Raw genomic sequence first — 20,621 nt, forward strand, 5'->3', positions numbered from 1 at the left:
ACAAAATATGTACTTGGTCAATTACGCTGGATCGTTTTTTGAAAGTGGGGGTGGCTATCCGAGAATAAAAAATTCAACTTTCATATATAATAAAAAAGGAGGTCTTAGGGCCTTATAGGTCACCCGAGCACCATGTACAAACTTTCCAACGATTGACTTTGGTTCAAGTTTTAAACCAGAGGTCATGACATTAACAATTTTAAAAGAAGCATCATAGTTCATCGTAACTAAATACTTATCATGCTTAGTTTTGTTTCCTAATACTCATACGCAGAGTAGAGGATCAAAAAAGATGCATTTCAACTAATCAGTAAGGATCAGCAATTATCAGTAGTGCACCTTCGCCACAGGTACCCCTCACCCTGGGATCACACATTTAACAATTTTGGAAAAGGCACCCTTGCTCATCATAAATGTTTGATTAATACCAAGAAGTAGATTTCAAAGCAAAAATTCATTTTTGGTAGATGATTAGAACCCCCCCCCCCCCATTTACGGTACCACCAACACAGGCGAATTGACGCTCAACATTCCTGGAGTAACACTAACATTATGGGTATTTCATTTGCTAAATATGCAGGAGCAGAAGAGATGATTTGCAAAGAATTCATGCATTTTATGATATAATTTAAATAACCCTGTCCTAATACCAAAACCTCTGACCCTGGGGTCATGAAATTCACAATTTTGGAAGAGATTGTTCATAGAAATAATGAAGATGCTCTTGTGTTTCAAGTCAGCACGGAGAACTAAACTTATAAGATCAAATAATAAAATTATTAACGTTCATTCCTTTCAACAGTTTATACAATTCCCTTCTACAAAATTGAAATCCAGGCTTTTTTACATTAATTAATATTCCAATATACAAATGGAATTCGTAAATTAATATACATGTATTTTACTTTGTCATTGGTCTGTTGCAGAATTATGGTATTTTGTTAAGAAAATTCCGACTGTACACACAAGTACTCAGATGTTGAACAAAAAACACTTGAGTTTCTGATTGACAATATCTATATGGTTTTAGGAGATTACATGTGTAGGTCCTCCAACAATCTGTTTAAATTCCAATGGAGTACCAATTAATTGCACCCCGTTATTTGCAAACCAATTTTTGTATACGAGGCGCGAAATAATTGGGTAACTTCCTTAAAAGAAACAATATTTGGTTTCAGTGTTGATTATATTTTAAATTAGTCCTCTCTGATTTTAAGGCACATCTGCCACCGTTCTGCTCATTCGCGAATTACGTGAGAAAGGCGGTCACGTGACCCCCTTCGTAGCGTTATGTCACAAAAGCTGAAAGATTTTTCTGAGTTTTATATTTCTTTCCATGTAAGTTAATCTTTATAACAAGAACAGGTCATTTTTCAGAAACTGTCAAATCTCGGCAACAGGATGGGTAGATAAAAATATCCTCTCCAAAAATAAACATGACGACCATCAAAACCCAAATCTACCGTCTCGGGAGAGACCTTTATAAACCATATAATTCGGGGTACTACTTTTCAAATATAGAATATGTTTCAAAAATTTTAAATGAACACGTTCAATAATATCTAAGTTTTCAAAACCCCAGATTTCACAACCATAAAGTAACACTGGTAAAACCATTTTATCGGTGGACACTAGAGAAGGAGTCTTATTTGCCTCCTTTTTATCATATCTAATAGTGCCTCCTTTTTATCATATCTAATATGTTTAAAATCTACGCTAAACGATAGGTATTAAATAATTGATATATTATTGATAAAATATTCAACTATTTTTTTAAGTGTAAATTGGAGGTCTTTGATAGCAAATTGCTTAATTAAAAACACATCTCTTTTCTAACCTGCTTTCACTGGGCAGCATAACAAATATCATTTTTAACCATCTAGCTGTGGCCTTCAATTCGACATTTATATACATGTATATCGACGACGTATTTTTAATTAACAATAGTTACTTCCATTCATATATTTGGTACGATATTTCCCGGTGACCTTGAAATAAAAGATACATCTCCCCGTTTCATATTTGTTGGATATTTTAATTACTAGAAGAAGACGTTCATGTAATCTAACTACAAAGATTCATGATAAACGTGAGGGATTATCCTTTCAATCGTCAACTTCCCTTATTATGTATAATAATATACCTATATGTATCACTTGTGTACATAGTCTACATCTCAGTTGATTCTATGTGCAAGAACATACTCTCTGTGTGAATAATTTTTAAAGCAACGCAAGCTATTTACAAATAAGTTGATGAAACAAGAATATCAATAGTCTTGTTTAATTTCATCATTTCTTAAGTTCTATGGGTTAATACAATGTCCTTGTCAGCAAATACAATTTATCACCGAGTCAAATGCTGACTGAAGTTTTTCATACTAATTGTACATGTCATACTTGATTGCCGTCGATCTTTTTTCTCTCCATTTTTCGTATTTTTTTTTTTCGATCAGGCGCACATGGCGGGTGTGACTGGTCGGCAGGAGATGCTTACTCTTCCACCTCTAATGCTTTGGGGGTCCGTGTCTGCTCTGTTTCCGATTTGTTTTGTATGAATGGACTTTAATACTGTTCGATATCTACATATTTCTTTGAATTATTTCCTACATAACTAAGGGAAGCTGGCAAAGAAAAGTCGCTGTTTTTATAGATTGCCATTAATGTTCTTTTTAGTATAGAAGATTGGGGGATAGGGCGAAGTGCCTATAGTGCGACAGATAAGAAGTGAAAAATTAAATCTTTATTAAATTAATACTTAATACACAACAGGATTGTCACTTTTCCTAAGAATTAAGAATAAAATTAAAATTAGTGAAAGTGGAAGGCTGTGTCAATCAAACACATCCAAAAATTTGAAGTTTCCATGACTTATAGACAAAATAAGATTTTTAATGCATTTTCGTATGAAATACTATTACAATGTATGTCGCGATATTATACAGAAAATATTAACTTCAAATCTGTGTCTCTGCATCTTTAAATACCGTTTGTTATCTCCATATGTATATATCATTGTAAGTGTAAGAGGGATAACCCTGACAAAATCATCAGACCATGACAAGATGCGACTAGTGAAGATTCCTATGACATTTTTTTTTTCAAATTTGAGTTGCTGCATGTGTTGAACTGTTACTGATATAATTAAATGAAAGTCAATGCTGACGGAATAATTGAACAGCTGAGGGTAATTCAACGCTATATGCACCGGCCATTTTATACCAAAGAAATACAAAATACAAAAAAAATAAAATACAATTTATTTTATGTTCTCTTTAGTTAAAGTTTCAAAATTCGTATATGAGGTAATGTTTCTAGGTAATCAAGAACAACGATTGGATGACTTTAGAACTTTAAACTTTTATTTAAAGAAATCATTTCAACAAATAAACAGAATTAATTGAATTTGCACTACATGGAAAACAGCACCAAACATACATTTACAGTGCAAATTCATTTTAAATGGTACAAATATCAAGTACTATAATCTAACCAAAATAAGGATAATGGTGGCTTTATTGATATGCCGGTATCTAAAGCAGCAAATTAGGGGCAGACAAATCTATTGTCATATGCTAAAATTAAGAACTTTTCCATTTCCTACAATTCTTATCATTAAAATTGTATTAGTTTTACTTTTAAGCCATAAAAAATGTCATTTTGTGTTTTAAAAATCATATATACATTTACACCCTGCAGAGAATAGCTCTTTAGAGTGAACTCGATTATAATCCGATAGTATTTCATACTAAAATCATAATTATAGTATAACAACACAGTAAGACTGTCCTAAAAACTTATACAACTAATACATATCAAATATGTAAGAACAGTACCTTGTTACACTAAAATAGTTTATTTCCCTGTTAAAATACTGAAACTAATTATCATATGCCACAATAATCTATACTGTGCTGTCTGGGTGTAATCATATTCAAATCAGATCATTTGATCTGCTAATACAGATAGTTATACACGGTAGCGATCTATGTGAGCAGATCAATGGATCTGATTTTAGCCAAAACGTGTTGGGTGATATTTAACTAAAAAGGAATTATTTTCAACAAAATTAATGAAATTTACTTGTCAGCTTCAAGAAAAAAATTAAGTAAAACTGTTTCGGTTAGACAAACAGGTCATTTAACAAAACAACACTCCTAATAAATATTATAGAAATTGAATCAGGATATGTGAGTATGAATCATTTAAAGTTCTCTTACTTTTGGCAATTAAAAGAAATATTTCTATTAGTGTTCATGAAAAGAAACTGATATCATCAGCTATAAGAAAAGCCTTAAAAGTTGTGATTACTAAAAAAAAATTCTCTCGTTTTCAATTTTATTGTAGAAACTATATTTAATTTAAGATAAATTTGTGTTTTTATCTTATACCGGTAACTGGTTCAGTAAGTCAATGAATCATGCCAGTCAAGAAAAAGGTCAATGATAAAAGATACTGTTACTCAATATCTCTGCTATTTTTTATGTTTAATGGTTGCATCAAATAATCTATGATAAAAATCAATTCATACTGAAAAATGCACTTAGGCTGATGTAATCATTCCTTACTTTCAAATATGATATAAATAAATTTTCATCACATAAAAGTTTTAAGTCCAACAAAGATGCAAAGAAAATTCCCTAAAACATAAAAATAATCGTTAAATGCATTCATAACAATAATCTATGAAAAGCAAAGAAAAGAAAGGGTAAAAAAAATTGGGAATTTGTTCATATTTAAATTATTATTTTAAGTACATGTTATTTGCTGTCTTATTATTTTTATGTCGTACTGGGGTATACAGGTATTTTAAACTATAATTTCTAGAGCATTAAAATATTTCAAAAACACATCATTCCTCCTAAATACATGTACCTTTTACCCTTTAAATAAATAACCACTCAGATAAAAATATTTTTTTTATATCATGTACGAGCTATACTAGTTCCACTAGTGAACTTGAAATTGTGTAGATACATTTTCAGATCAAGGTCATAGATACCTCTTGTTTGAACTTAATAATCAAGTTTTATAACTATGAACTTTCTTTCAATGATATTCATTTCCCAAGATAAGGCCAAAATTGACTTCCAATACCAGTAACCTAACCTTGTAATTATCCACATGGCCTTGTGTCACATTTCAGACACCTACATCTGCAACACAAACTTTGCATGAGACAGGTGGAAAAAATTCAAATATTAGTATCATGACCTTGACCTCTCTCCAAGTGACCCTGGATTAGGTTCACAACAAACTTCTTAAACAAATTATAACAGTGTAAAAGCTTACACTGTACATAACATCAAACTTGCAATATTATGGACTGGACAAAATTGCGTACACAGGCAGACAAGGTGATTTCTACATACTCTCAAACAAAGCTGCTATGATAACACTAAAATACATAATATACAAACAACATAACCAAAGGCATGTCTAAGCCTATATGTAAATAACTTGTATGGTATGCATATAAAACAGATAGAACTAAAGCTACTTTCAAATGGATTTCAGGTCTTTTTACTGTACACTGTGGCACAGTTCAAATTAGCCTTATATTCATGAGTTATGACATTATATACACGGACACCACATACTGACGTAATACTAACTAGTACTAATTAAACATCTCAAGTACTTCAACACACAAGCAGGACATGAATGAACTTTGATTTAACATGAATGATGGAGGATGTAGTCATCTGAACTGAATACTGATACATTAGTACAGTAGCTGCACACCTTTTATCTACTTAAAATATACTATATCTTATGTTCATAAAAATCAACTGTAGTACTTACTTCTATAGTTTGTGTCCAATGGCAATATTCTTAATCATCAAACAAAAAATTTTACACATCAGTAAAGTAAACTTATGGATTTAAAAAAATTTGGTCATTTATTGTTTTGTTCCATTACTCTGTTGTTCTTTTGGCTTCTGAAACATCCATTTCTAAACTACTCTCAGCAAATGTATGAACTAAATCTACATGTACTGTACTCTTTTGTAAATTAATCCATGCTTCAAGCATGTAAATCAAATAATTGTTCAAGTACCTTACTCAAAAAATATCAATGTATTTATACACTAGCAAGATTTCCAGGTTCATAAAAAGTAAACATTACAAAAAACAAAGGTATGTTTGATATACAATGTTGTCCATCACTGGAAAATTTGTGCATGGCAAGTGTTTAATCTATAAAATAAACCTCTCTTTTACTCTTGCTGTGATCATAGTAAGTTTTAATTTTGATCATTTGTAAGTTATGGCTAGGGTCAAATGTGGACTGACAATAATGCAAAGAAACACACCCAACACAATATGTCCCACTGCTTTCTATTAAAACAATATCCAGAAAAATAGTAAGTGTAATATGCCCTTTAGTTTTTATAGGACTCATACATCTCTCTCTCTCTCTTATTTGTTTGTATTCCTTGGAATTTTGTATACATTATAATAAAGGTAATATTGTATACAATTAATCAAAATCTACAAAAAAAAATTACATGAACTGGCAGAGCACATAGATAAAATACTGATGTAAATAATGAGATAATTTCATGAAAAAAAAGTGTTATTGAGCCACATAAATATTTACACTTTTTAAATGTTTATAATAGAAATCAATATCTAATTTACTGATAAAGCACAGCAAAGGTTTGATAGTCATAAATAGAAGATCTTTTAAAAATGATTTAAATTAACAAAATAATTTCACTTTGATACCATTTGGCAATCTAATTTCTTTAATTTCTTTAATAATGACTCCTCCTGGAAAATCCCTGCACAAGTTGTTCTCTCTAGGACACTGGACTTTCCCCTCTCTCTCTGGACAGGTTAAATGCTAAATCACAGATCCACAAAGTTAGGCAAACAATGAATATCAGTGACTCTGGGTCTTGGAGAGTTTGTCAGACTCAAAGGCCTGATGAGTGGAGAAAGCTGAAATGAGAGAAATCACAGAAACTGTTAAAATTGAAAGCAACCAGGAGTAATGCTATCTCAGAGTAGAGGGTAAGAGATCAATTATAACGGGCTAGGGGATGAGGTTTATGAACAAATTCTCTGGGGACCTTAATAGCAACAACTTTTTTTTTTTTTTTTTTGATTTCTAAGCTACATTTTAAAGAACTGAATTGGTCAATTTGTAGCCAGTTTATAAGGGAAACACTGTGTCTAAATAGTAAACATTTCTTTAAAAAAACTAACATCATCTGAAGCTTAAGGATAGTTAAAGGGAATACCATTTCATTAACAAATTATCATGCTTATTATACAGACTATTTGTTTCAATCAGAAATAAGCATTTATATGTCCCTTTCCCACCTCTCAAAATTTTTATAATTTCTATGAAAAATTCTGGGTTTTAAAAATAACAAGCTAGGCATAAGAGATTAAGATCTATTATACAGTTCCCTCAAAACTGAACTGTATTGCCAGACTTCTTTTTGAATCCCATTTGCTTTTACCTTTGTCAAATATTATTAAAATTTAATGTTCTAATCTAAAACCGACACTAGTATTTCAATCCTCAAAGTTATACCATATAAACTCAACTACAAGTTCGGTTTTTTGGGAGTTAAACTTTGGTCCAAAACTTGTTATCTGACTTATGTGCGAGTTATAAACATACTGGAATTTCAGAAGATCAATCCCTCTAATTTAAACTTAAAAATGCAATCGACTTATAAGTGGAACAACTTATAGGCAAGTATATACGGTATTCCTTTGTTTTCTTTCTTACCTTTATAGAATATGGCTGTAAAGTTGACCTCTGGCAGTAGTTCTTTGACTTTATTTACCACAGTGGACTGTTCGTGAAGGATAGTTATCAAGGGTATACTAATAATACTCATCTCCTGTACAGTGGTACATTCATTACAAATTATCAGTTTGCTTCAATCCTAATATCAAGTTTTCATTGCATCAAAAACTATTACATATTTGTGCTTCAATAATACAGAAATAAGCATTACATCATTATTTGATATATTCACACTTTTTTTGTAAAATTCATCAATGATAAATCAGAAAAGCCTCTCAATAATTTTTAAAAATTTCTAAAAATGAAAAATTCAGTGACAGAAGTAATTATTCCACACTTTAGCATGAAACCTTACCAAAATTTCTACATTTTGTAGGCATGTACAAACAAAGAATTTTCATTATGTATATTAATTTCTGAATACATTAAATAGTAGAGTGCTTCAGACTTGGTTAATTACTATATGTATATAATTCCTTATTCTCTTGACAAATTGTAAACTAACCTTCTGCCATACTGTCTGTTAACTGTTCTCCTATTGCTGCCAGAAGTAATTCTTTCCAAACCGTTGGCTAGAACAAAGTCAAAATGGAGTTACTTCACCAGTATATAGGCCAAAAAAAAGTTCAGTTTTATAAATAAATTAATGTGACTAAAATTTTCTCTAAATAACAAAATGACTTCATTTTTATTTTTCAGCACCGAGTAGGTAATGGTTTAAAAAAATGATTGTAGAAGTAAGTTTATATTTTGTTTATATAAATATTTTTAGTGATGTAAATTTATGTTTACCTTTTAAATTCGATAGTACAAAATATTTTAAGAAAGTTTTAAAATTTAATGTTCTAATCTGATATGTAACCGACACTTATTTGATATTTCAATCCTCAAATTTTTATACACAGAATATATACTGTTTTTTTTTGCTGAAATCTTTAATCTTGAACAAGGCTAGAGTCTGATAGTTAGAGTTATATTTTATTGTGAAGTGTATTTTAAAGAATTAAAATTATATTAGTGTGAAACTGCTTTGTATCAATCGCTTATTGTGTCTTGCCTACAAATTTTGTTTTTTTTTATCTGATGGTATTATGTGTGACTTATAGAACATTGTATGACCTAAGTTTTTGTTGTGTAGTTAACTTTAAAATGTAAGCTACTCAATAAATAAACTTCAGAATCATTTTCTTGATTCTGAAGTTTGTTTATTTATTATTCAATTACACAACAAAAATGCAATCAGAGATTTATAAGTGGAACAACTTATAAAGGAATATTTAAAACTTTGTTTTGAAAGTTTTTGTATATATCCTAGTCAGTATTTTCAAGCTTCTTTGTGATATTGATCGGTAAACATGTGCCAAGATATGTTACATGCGACTGCAGAGTTGTATAGAGTTGGAGCTTATATCACTATTAATCGGAAGAATGGAGTAACAACAAAAACAATGTTAGTAGTGAAACTGAGAAACAGGAGAATTGACTTTATTTACCTGGTTTTAATTTTTTTTTTTTTTTTAATTTCATATTTTGTGAAGTTTCTGTGGTCTTTGAAAAGGTCTAGAGATGACCCTGAGAAGCTCTAAGAATGCAGGATTTTGCTCCATTTATTTAAAAAATAAAATTTTCGGGGGGGGGGGGGGGGGGGGCATGATTTCGCGCCTCCGGCACTCAGAGCCTGCGCTCTCTCTCTAAAACAAAATAGCTAGATAAATCCCTGCTATAGTAGTTTTACTGATTCCTCCCAACCATGAAGCCAAGTAGGCATTCTGGACTAACACAGTAACTAGTGCTGTAGCAACAACAGTTGTACAATTCATTATCCACTATAAATCAAGCCGTTTTTGGAACTGTTTTTAATAGAAAAAGAGACTTTGTGCAATTGCGGCAAAAATTTAATTCTTGCGAACCTAAAATAGAATAAAAGTTGGTTTACAGATTATGTAGAACATTTTAATAGCATCCCCCATGACAATTGGCGTGAAAATTTTGTATTAATTTCATCAAATCTAAAAACCTTTAAAAAATACATATTTACAATTTATTAATCATTTGTTTCGAAAATCTTAAAATATATCTTTTGTCGCAAAAATTAAGTGATCTACAGTATGATATATAGTAGAGTGAATCAGAATTTTTTAATTACTATGATTCCATACCCTCCTGACAAATAGAAAACTAACCTTCTGCCATACTGTCTGTTAACTGTTCTCCTATTGCTGCCAGAAGTAATTCTTTCCAAACCGTCGGCTAGAATAAAGTCAACGTGGAGTTACTTCACCAGTATTATATAGGCCAAAAAAAGGTTCAGTTTTATAAATACATTAATATGACTGAATACATGTAACAAAATGACCTCATTTCCATTTTTCAGCACTGAGTAGGTACATGTAATGGTTTAAAATATGATTGTGGAAGTAAGTTTATACATTGTATTTTATACATATAAATATTTTTCCTTATGTAAATTTATGCCCATATAGTTTGGAACCTTATAAATATGGACAGCTCCAATCTGCAAAATAACTAACTGAAGAAAGTTTGGATGAATTTTTATAAGGAAGATAACTTTAGATACAAAACTACTTCTTAAGTAATCTACTAAACTAATCTCATAAATAGCTCACAGAGTCTACTAAATTTATCTGATATGACATATGTAGTAATTAACTCACTGAGTCAAATTTGGAACATTTTAATTTGACATAAATTGACAATTGGCTATTTTTCATGAAACAATCATTTTATTTGAATTGTATTAATTTCCCATCAAATCTTAAAAACCTTTAAAAAAAAATACACATTTAACAGTTTATTAATTCCTCAGCATTACATATTAGGTTTTCATAAACTTTCTTAAAATAAGTCTTTTCGAAAAAAACTTTTCACAACTTTTAACATAATATAAAATCACTTTTATTTTGATGTCAAATTTTTGTAGTTTGCAGTAATATAAAGTGGAGGTGATCACTATTCAGTAGATATACATGATCATGATGATACTGTATATTTACTATTTCTAAACAATTTGATCTCTTCATACCACAAAAATTAGACCCCATGAAAATTTGTGATTTCAATTACTAGTATCATATTTGAGTGCTTTACATCAGCACTTATGATTTACCTGTCTGCAAAACTGGTCTTTTACTTAAAATTCTGTGATATCAGATTGAATAACTCAAAAAAGCGTTTGTATGCTTCCTCAAATTAAGTGGTATCTAATGAGATTTAATGAGAGTGGCTTCAAAAATGGATATATACACTCCAAAAACCCTGTAAGTATAAACATAATAAATTCAAAAACCAAGGGCAAAGTAAAGTGGAACACTAGCTCCATCACAAAAGAGACTGATATATACAGGAGTACCAATACTTGCATACCATCTGTACTCTCTTACTCACTGGCACACTCACTTACACAAATCCACATAACTCATTAACTGCATCCCCTTCAACATCACTGCTAGGGAATATTAAATAATTTTCTCAAAGTAGAGTTCTATCTTAGGTTAGAAAGGGCAGTTCTTTCTTTCATAATAGGCCATAATGTGCATAGTATATTCAGTGACTAGACTGATATTATCTGTCCACTCTAACAGGCATGATCAAAAGTTCAATGTCAGTCAATGCATAGGTAATCTAAGATTACTAAGCTCACCTTGACGAAGGTAAAACAAAACTCAAATGAAAACAAAGCCCTGTTTTAGAAAAAAAAATTTTCTTCTTTGTCATCCTCAAATTTCTGGTTTGAGTACATATGTACAGCTTTTATAGCGAGCGCAGTGAGTTTGCGACGCTCGCAAGGCGAGCTCAAGAGACTAACGTGTAAGAACAGAGGAAATTCGGATTGAAATCTGTACATACGTCAGCCAAATTTCTTTGTGAAACATTCCCAGAATTCCTGCACTACCCAATGTCCTTTGCGCAAATAAATAAATAAATAATAATGTAAAGCATAAAAGGCTAGATCAGTCTGTAGAAATCTTTCAAAGAAACAAAAAATAACTCTACAATGTTTTTTAACCAAAATTGCACTTGGTCTATAGTTTCAAACAGATGCTCAGCTATCTTCGTAAGCTCAGACGAGCTCCGTGATGTCGTGTGACATCACAGCTAGTCGAGATGTCTCATGCGCCTTGATGTTTGAAGTGGCTGATCAAATTTTTAGAGTGTTTTTGATGGTACAACTGCACTCACCCCAACGGTCACACCGTAAAACATATTATCATAAAATAAAGAAAAAAAGGAAACCCAGAGATGGTGGCTACTCTTCAGTACAAAGTTGTAACATTTTGGACAACTTTACCTGTACAGTGCTAACCGTGTACAATTTCCTAATACTGGCTTCATATTGGGCTGCTGATGATCCTGGGATAGACCTACAAATAAAGTGAAAAAAAATTACAGCAAATAATGAAATCAGAATAACGTAAAATTACTGCTGAACTATATGATGAACTATTCACATTTGTACATGGATACATGTATAGTAATGTTATGTCAATTATTTACATCCTGCAAAGTATACTTTGATAAAAATCTTTCAAATAGCCTATGCAATAAAACTGTTCATGTTTATTTATGGAATTATGTAAACTTTGAAGTATGTAAAGGATAAACAATGATTATTTTCAAGTTACCACAAACAAAACTGTGTTAATTTGAAACATGTGAAAGTATGCATGGCATCCAAATGCATAATTTTTGTAATGCGATGTGTGCGAACTATTTGCACTCAGTGATTTTCATATATTCAACAAGATTGGATCCATCTTCAGAAAATTTAACACATTGTAAACTATGCAAGATTTCGGGTGATGCCCAATTAAGAACTTTAATCATTGCTGTACGTTTCAATAAAACCAACTTAAAAAGAAAGTAGGCCAAGGAATATTATAGACAATCGACTAGGAGTGAACGTCATTACTTATCAAGCCAAAATGTCCACTGTGTGTTTAGGGGTACCCCCGTCTGCTCCGAGCTGTGGATTTCACTGATGGCTGACCGCGGAAGCTGGGGACTGCCCACTGGACGGGCCTCAGTAGTTTTAATACTATCTACTGACTGAAGGCTAGATACCGCCATAACCGTACCAGGGCCGCAATCAGGTCATGTGATCAAAACAATTGACGTATTTTACTTTTCGGAATACCCTCGGGTTGATAATTTGGCGCCATCTTTCAAAAATTTTTTGTAGGCGGATCAAATGTACGTGTACGCGTCATCATGGTCAGCAGTTGCTTAGAAGCTGTTTGTATCAGCTACACCTAGCCTGTGTAATTTATGAGTCATATATGGAAATAGATTAGATTATGAAATGAAATTTCTTTAAACACCATTAAAATGCAGTACGTTTTCTTAGCTATGCATCCTCGCAAGCCAGGGGTCGGACCGTCCTGAGTCAAATGTAATGGCAACATGTTGACTCAGGACCCCTGGCTTGCAAGGATGTCTTTGCTCCAGTTTCTACCTCAGTTTCTTCACATTATTTCAAAATAATAATGCCTTGTAATTGAGGCTTCGGGGATATAGAATAGAATAGAATTTATTACCAATCAGGGCCCATTAGGCATAAACATATAACATATATAGCTTTCGCCCTGTCATTTCGTACCTTGTGTATATTATAATTTTTGAATGGGTGGGGCTATGGCTTCATATTCAATAAGTGTATTCCTTGTGAAATATCTTTCTTTGGGTAAAATCAAATTAGATCTTTTGACCTTGAAGTTTGACACACCTTTATTTACACAAAATTTTCAAAACGCTTACTTTGGCCATAAATTTTGAAGGACTTTCATACTTCACATATGTAATTCCTGCGACAGGACCTTTCTTTAGAAACCAACAACTTTAACCTTGACCCTGGAGTTTTACCTACCTTTTAAAACTTGTACGTATATACCTTGGCCATAACTTTGGAGCTGGTGATGCTTGGGTTTTCATATTTCACAATTTTATGAGTATGTCTTAATACTTAATACTTTGGTATCTTAATACTTTGGATACCAACATATTTGAATTTACATTTGGGAAAATATGAACTTCGCTATGTTGCCATACGGGACAAGCATCCACGTAGCAACAGGGGTGGGGGTGGGGTGCCAGGCTGAGGGGGCCTCTCCCTTTTTTTCTAAACAAAAATGTTGCTATTGGAAGTGTTAATTGAAAGGCCGGTTGCCACCCCTACTTTTGTTACGGTAGAGTGAAATGAGGGTAAAGTAGTATATTATAATGTATTAAAAAAAAATTGGTACTGAAAGAAGTTAGCCTAGGCCTCTAACCCCCCCCTCCCCTCCTTCACGAAATAGGATGTTCGAGTTTGAGCAATCCCCCTTTCTTTTTTTTTTTACACATCTCGTTTTATCTGCAGACATTGCGGTGATATCACATGTATGCAGGTCGAGTGCTAAATAACTTGAAGATTTTAAAACTTTAGTTTGTTAACCGAGAAATCATAGTAATTTGAGGTTAGAAATTTTTATCTTGACAATTTCGTAATTTATTCTCAATCAGTCAATAACTTTGTGTATCATTTTTAAGTATATCTGGCAAGTTATGAAACAAAAGAAAAAAAATATATATATATATATTATAAAATAAATTAAATACAATTAATTTTTAAAATCTTTTTCAAGGTTTTCAATAATTATGAATATATATAGCTTTCATTAATTGCACACAAAGTCAGTGGGTTTAAGCACATCCCATGCCTTTCCACCTACTGCGGGCGGTCCGCTACACACGATAAGGTGCGGATCTTGAATCAGGTTAGGGGAAGTATCCATTTTCTCCCTGAGCCACCTTAAGTTGCAGTCACAGTACCACGGATTAGAGTCAATAAAAAGAGAATTCAATTTGGTGAGATATTTCGAGTCGAGGGCCCCCGGGTTTAATGTGGTCAACATATTGCTCTGTAGCCACAGAGACCCGACGTTCTTAAGGGGATAAAAAGCCCCCAGCTCGATTTTACTGATATTGTTAAGATCTAGATATAGTGTGTCCACATGAGAGAGGCCGATAAATGTGTTGTTGGTCAATGTAGATTTTATGTGATCCTGCATAAAGTCTAACAGAGTGAGTTGTTCCAGTCCAAAGAAGGCGTTGTCTTCTATGGTTTCCACGGCGCCCTGCCAGAATGCCAGGGTTTGGAGATCGGGATAGTCTTTGAATGCGTAGGAATGTAAGGTTTTAATCTGATTGCCCACGTAACAGAGGTGCTGGATGCCGACAGGAATATCCCGAAGAACACTTTGCATTTGGTTGAATCGGAAATCAATGGATTGTATACTTCTACATTTAGAAAACACTTTCGGTGGAAAACTTGCATCTGTCAGTTTGTTGAAGCCGATGTACAGTGTTGTCAAGTTGATCAGGGGATCAAAAGTTCCGGGTTGGATTTTAAAAATGTTATTATTTGAAAGGTCAAGGTACACGATCATTGGGTAGGACACAAAGCTGTCTGTCTGAAGCGTTTTCAGCTTTCCGTAATACATTCTGTATGTGACCAGCTTCTTGGGAAGCTCTTTTGGAATAGTGGTATAATCTGTCCTTGACAAATCCACATCGGCCAGACTCGGAAGGTCAAGTGCACCTGCTTCAATTGACCCCTCCTTCAAGGGCGCTCCTGATGCATCGAGTGCCGTCAGGTTGATAAGTTTTGTAAATGAATTTCTTTTAATCTGATGGATTGGGTTATCGCCAATGTAGAGAATACGGGTGTCTATTGGAATATTTCCCGGGATCTTGGATATTCCTGTTCCGTTACAGAACACTTGACCTGGAGGTCGACAGTAACATGGTGAAGGACACATTTGACCTTGAACGGTCACGGTCCATAGCACGGTCACACATGTAATGAGAAATCTGGTCATAGCTGTATTGGTCGATTTGTAAATTATCTGAAAAGAAGAGTTTTCAGGGAAATATAGTATTTATGAAATACAGTTGTTGCAATAATGAAAGTTCTTTAAACTGAAAAAAATATAAAAAATTAAGTTGATATGAATTCAATTTACTTTGTTACCTTTATAGCTGGATATGCCCTGAATATTACCGATGTTTAAATTATTTTGATAAACATCGTTGATAATATGCTGCACATATCTAGAGTAAACTGGCAAATATTTACATGTATACCCCTTTATCTGATACTGAGTAGCAACTTAAAAAAAATGACAGAATTCTTTTTGATACATTAAAAAAAACTTTATTAAATACAAATGAAAACGCTTTATATGCTTAATTAAAAAAATATATATTTCATCTATATAAAAAGCGCTAATTTATTATTGTATGCTTAGCCACTTTTGATTTTCTCCTTCGACTATCCGGAAATATTTTAGTGTTTCGTTTGGTTTTTAATTTACCGTTCTAGGTTTGTTTCCAGTGTAATTTCAACAATAACATGTGCAACAAGGCAATGATCGTCAACTAATCAATATTGGGGCATTTAGTTTTTTCCTTAATTTTTTTTTGACAATGGCAGCAGAGGTCATCCCATGTGGGCTTTATCCAGACTGCAGCATGACTTTAATGTTATTTTCAGACGTGGAGAATGCGACAGAAATTCGAAAATCTGTCATGAGTGGGGAATTTGAAGCAGCTCTCTTGAAAACATCTATGGTACAGATTAATTGATTTATCCATTGTATATTGTTTAACGTCCCATTCGAGAATTTTTTACTCATGTAGAGATGTCACCATATACATGTACCGGTGAAGGGCTTCAAATTTTGACCTTTACTCAGCACTCAGGGCCTTTGAGCAGTGAGGCACATCTTTATCGTGCCAACGCCTGCTCTGACACTGGGACCTCGGTTTTTAAGGTCTCATCCAAAGGACCCGCAACTTTCACTTCAAGTACCAAGTGCATGGCGAAGGAACAGTTGCTACCCATTTTTTATCACCTTACATGTAGGTCAGTCGCGGCTGAGATTCGAACTCACATCCTCCCAATCATGGAGTGAGCGCTCCTCCTACTGAGCTACCCTTAACAGTCTATGATACAGATCAACATACATGTGATATGTACCGGCTGTACAGGAAATGTCCCATATTTTCGACCCCATCACGGTGTCCCGGCGGTACACAAAAATTCACGGGAAATGAACATGTATATCGTATTTTGAAATGTTTACTGGAAACTGCCATTTTTCTTTCATTCCCGTTCTCGCAAAACCGGAAATCTGGAACTATGCGTGACTTACTGCACTTGATTAATGTATAAAACAAAACATTATGAACGAAGGTGTGAAATATTCCCATGATAATTACATCCTAATTAGGAGATATCAAAGCCTTTTGTTTGGCTGATTGCTTGACCTTTATCAAGGATTTTTTAAACTGTAATTTATTAAAACTTGCCAAAACTTGACATTTCAAAGAGAAATGAAAATGCCATTCACAAGAATCGGAGACACTTTGTGACAGCAAAACGAAATTAAGTCCATTATTTGATTAGGCATACGTATTGTCTATTCAAACTCAGATTAAGAGAAATGTTTTTTTAGTACAATTTTAAAATTTCAGCTGAATGGAGACAACCAGACTCATACAATAAACTGCTTTTAAACACTACTTTTTACTAAGTTCAGCATTTAGCTTAGTTTAATGCCGAAATTCAAAATTCTTCAAGAGTTTCTTGAAATGAATATTAAATCATAATGAATGTTGTGCAGTGGTGCAACTGAACATTGATTTGAAATTTATTATTCAAAAATAAACACCTTACATTGTTTTTTTGGTTGATATTTTGTACCGTTTTTTGTACAGTTTTTTGATTAGCAATGTACAGTATTTTCACCCAAAGTCCAGTGTTTTGAAGACTGCTGTACAGTATCTGGGTCTAGAAATTATCACATGTATGGATCAATATGCATATATCTTGATTATCTTTTATTTATTTATTTTTTAAAATTGTAACTGGTCAGATTTTTTTTAATGATTCAGCAGTCTTTTTAGTGTTCATCTTTCTAGTTTAGTTGTTCAGAAGTTTAATAAATAAACACTAAATGCTCGGAAGTAGCATCTTTTTTTTTTTGAAAAGCGGGAGGGGGAGAATAACAATTCAACCTACCTTGAGTTACTAGTAATTAAAAAACCTGGCATGCAAAAGAAAAATAAAGTAAAGAAAAGGAAAACTTTATAAACTCAAGAATCCTGGGGCATGGGGGTGAACACTACTACATTACCCTTATTTGACTTTACCTCAACAAAAATGGGGTACAGCCTTTCAAAGAACATTTTCAATAGTAAGTTATGAGAAAATGTCCTATGTGCCTGACATAGAATCTACTAATACCATTTTCCATAGATATGAAATTACATGTATATCTTTAGATAAACTTTTATTTCTCAACACAATCTGAGAAAATTCAAGGCAATTGATTTTTAGCTCTACTGGTCAGAGACCAGAAGAGCTTATGCGATAGTAATGTGTACGTCGTCCGTCCGTCTGTCTGTCTGTCCGTCTGTAAACAATTTTTCAAAATGCTACTCCTCCTACAGTTTTGGACTGATTTCAATATAACTTGGCACACAAGTAGACTACACTAAGATACATAATTCTGTTTATCGGTTTTTAATTTCGATGAACGGTGTTGCCGTTGTTACTAAAAATAGAAATTTTTGTGAAAATCATTAAAAATGCTACTCCTCCTACAGTTTTAATCTGATTTCAATATAACTTGGCACACAAGTAGACTACACTAAAATACATAATTCTCTGTATCGGTTTTTAATTTCGATGAACGGTGTTGTCGTTGTTACTAAAAATAGAAATTTTTGTGGAAATTATTCAAAATGCTACTCCTCCTACAGTTTTGATCTGATTTCAATATAACTTGGCACACAAGTAGACTACACTAATGTACATAATTCTGTGTATCGGTTTTTGTCATTATTCTAGGCCATAAAAAATAAATTGCTAGATTCTCATTCGATTTTTTTTAAAGATCGAGGCGGGCGGGCGGCTTTTATTTTGTATTTTGTATTTTTTCAATTCTGCACATTTTTTATTAACCTGGTCAATCGGTGTAATTTTATATACAATACCCGAATAAAAGTCGTAGTAAAGGTTCAATTATCTCTTACTTCACATCATCACCAATCTTTTTCAACCTATGACCCTTGTTTAAAATATATACGCATGTATTGCAGCAATTACCATATTTTCAGCTGTCAAAATCATGTCGACTTTCGCGGAATTTAAAACGAAAGTAGAATGGTAGATGAATACAGATCCTGATCAGAATTAAGAAGAAGAAAAATAGAAATAAAAAAAATCGAGGCGGGATATAAAATCAAGGCGGGCGGGGATGAGAATCTAGGAATATTTTTATTATGGCCCTATTTATTGCTTTTGTAAAGTTTTATATCCTTACTGCTACTTTTCTCTTTCTTTATTATAAGTACAAACCAGTAGAGCTTCAGTCTCGACAGAGACTTCTGGTTTGAAATAATTATTGTTGTGGTTTTTTTTTTCTTTAATACAGATTTTAGAGCCATTTCAAGTGATTGTTGCTGCAAACAGGGCCATTCATCTACAAAGAGTTAACAAAATGATGACCAAAAATGTACACTCTGAAGTTTTGTTTAGTCTTTCCCCAAGTAAAAATGTAAGTTAATTTAAAACCATTTATATCCTGCATGTAAATTAAAGTTATACTGTCAATTAGGAACCTAATACGGGGTCACACAGGGTGTGAAATGGAAATCCTTATTGGGTGAGGCAAAGCCAAATCAGAGGTTAAAGGTCCCTAACTGACAGTGTAACCAATTTATCCCACTGAAGACCTTTAAAAATTTTAAATGTCATAAAATCATGTAGATTTTATGTGTCGTTACTTTTGGATCATCCATCAGACAGGAAATTTGCAATGCTTTTCTTACGAAAGGTGTAACAGTCTAAATGTCTTGATCTTTTACAGATTTCAGATTCCTTCCGTAAGTTTGGTGTAGCAGACAGTGAGACATCAATCTTTGTGGTTATAGTCAATGATACAGATGGCGCCACATGTCAGGCAGTGAGGAACAAGGTTAAAGGTCAAATTACAGATATAAATGAGGTCGGGAAATACTCAGATTTACCAACAATCAAGAAGGTCAGTTAATAACTATTTTGTCATAAAAATGATCCAAAATAAAAAATTGAATTATGTCATAAGTTTCAGTAAAAAAAAAAGAATGATTATCTTTGATATTAGCATGAATTAAATTGATATTAATGACAATACATATCTTCTTTAAATTTGAATTTTATGCAGTCATGATCCACATACATGTATAAACATAAAGAAAATGGACTTCACTTAATTATAAATAAAGTAATATTTAATAGGCAGACTGAATTTTACAAAAGAATATTTGTTTTCTTTATTTGCAGGTTTACAAGATTTCCGACACTGAGCTATCAGCCTCTAATCCAGTTGAAGCCATTGTATCAAGAATAGCCAGTAAAGACATTGTTACAGTGTGACCTTTTTTGACCCCATTATCTTATTGTACCAACATTGTGACACTTTGTGAGTTCTTTTTAAAAAGTATGTGTATAAATGTATATTTAAGGGGAATTTGATAAGAAAATATATTATCCGGGTACTTTTGGACAAATTGGACAGGTTCTCCTCTGAAAAATTTACAAAAATGTGAATTTCATAAGATATGTTGTAACAACTATATAGAAATTGACAGGTCCTTGATACTTCTTACATGTACATGAAATCAAATCATCTGCAGTACTGAGTAGTGACTTTTGTTTTATGTTGTAAATATTTACGTTTACTAATTAAGCTGTACGTACCTACCTGCTTCAACAGCATTCATATTTAAATTTACTTCCCATATCA

At 32.6% G+C, this 20,621-nt stretch overlaps 2 protein-coding genes and 1 pseudogene across 2 annotated transcripts; 1 reads left to right on the forward strand and 2 right to left on the reverse strand.

Annotated features, from left to right (window-relative positions):
• Positions 1-3,339: 3,339 nt before the first annotated feature.
• Positions 3,340-12,886, reverse strand: LOC134247345 (eukaryotic translation initiation factor 4E type 3-like; annotated as a pseudogene).
• A 1,554-nt stretch (positions 12,887-14,440) lies between these two features.
• Positions 14,441-15,872, reverse strand: LOC134247329 (slit homolog 3 protein-like). The gene is made up of 2 exons (XM_062729701.1): positions 15,800-15,872; positions 14,441-15,674 (listed from the first exon to the last, which is right to left on the reverse strand). The coding sequence occupies exon 2, from the start codon at positions 15,645-15,647 to the stop codon at positions 14,445-14,447; it is 1,203 nt and encodes a 400-aa protein (XP_062585685.1). The 5' UTR covers positions 15,648-15,674; positions 15,800-15,872; the 3' UTR covers positions 14,441-14,444.
• A 338-nt stretch (positions 15,873-16,210) lies between these two features.
• Positions 16,211-20,608, forward strand: LOC134247330 (EKC/KEOPS complex subunit TPRKB-like). The gene is made up of 4 exons (XM_062729702.1): positions 16,211-16,398; positions 19,269-19,391; positions 19,704-19,877; positions 20,159-20,608. Exons 1-4 carry the CDS (start codon positions 16,255-16,257, stop codon positions 20,249-20,251), a joined length of 534 nt encoding a protein of 177 aa, XP_062585686.1. The 5' UTR covers positions 16,211-16,254; the 3' UTR covers positions 20,252-20,608.
• Positions 20,609-20,621: the final 13 nt, after the last annotated feature.

Source organism: Saccostrea cucullata, unplaced genomic scaffold, assembly GCF_032062105.1.
Source record: "Saccostrea cucullata isolate Sc308-1 unplaced genomic scaffold, CSIRO_AGI_Scuc_v1 ctg39, whole genome shotgun sequence".
In the NCBI taxonomy this organism is placed as follows: domain Eukaryota; kingdom Metazoa; phylum Mollusca; class Bivalvia; order Ostreida; family Ostreidae; genus Saccostrea; species Saccostrea cuccullata.

Bases quoted from the DNA above. Each gene is read 5' to 3' on its own strand.
- LOC134247329 (XM_062729701.1), bottom strand. From the start codon at position 15,647: ATGACCAGATTTCTCATTACATGTGTGACCGTGCTATGGACCGTGACC.
- LOC134247330 (XM_062729702.1), top strand. From the start codon at position 16,255: ATGGCAGCAGAGGTCATCCCATGTGGGCTTTATCCAGACTGCAGCATG. The intron at 19,392-19,703 runs GTAAGTTAATTT...GATCTTTTACAG, and splicing joins GTCTTTCCCCAAGTAAAAAT to ATTTCAGATTCCTTCCGTAA. The intron at 19,878-20,158 runs GTCAGTTAATAA...CTTTATTTGCAG, and splicing joins ATTTACCAACAATCAAGAAG to GTTTACAAGATTTCCGACAC.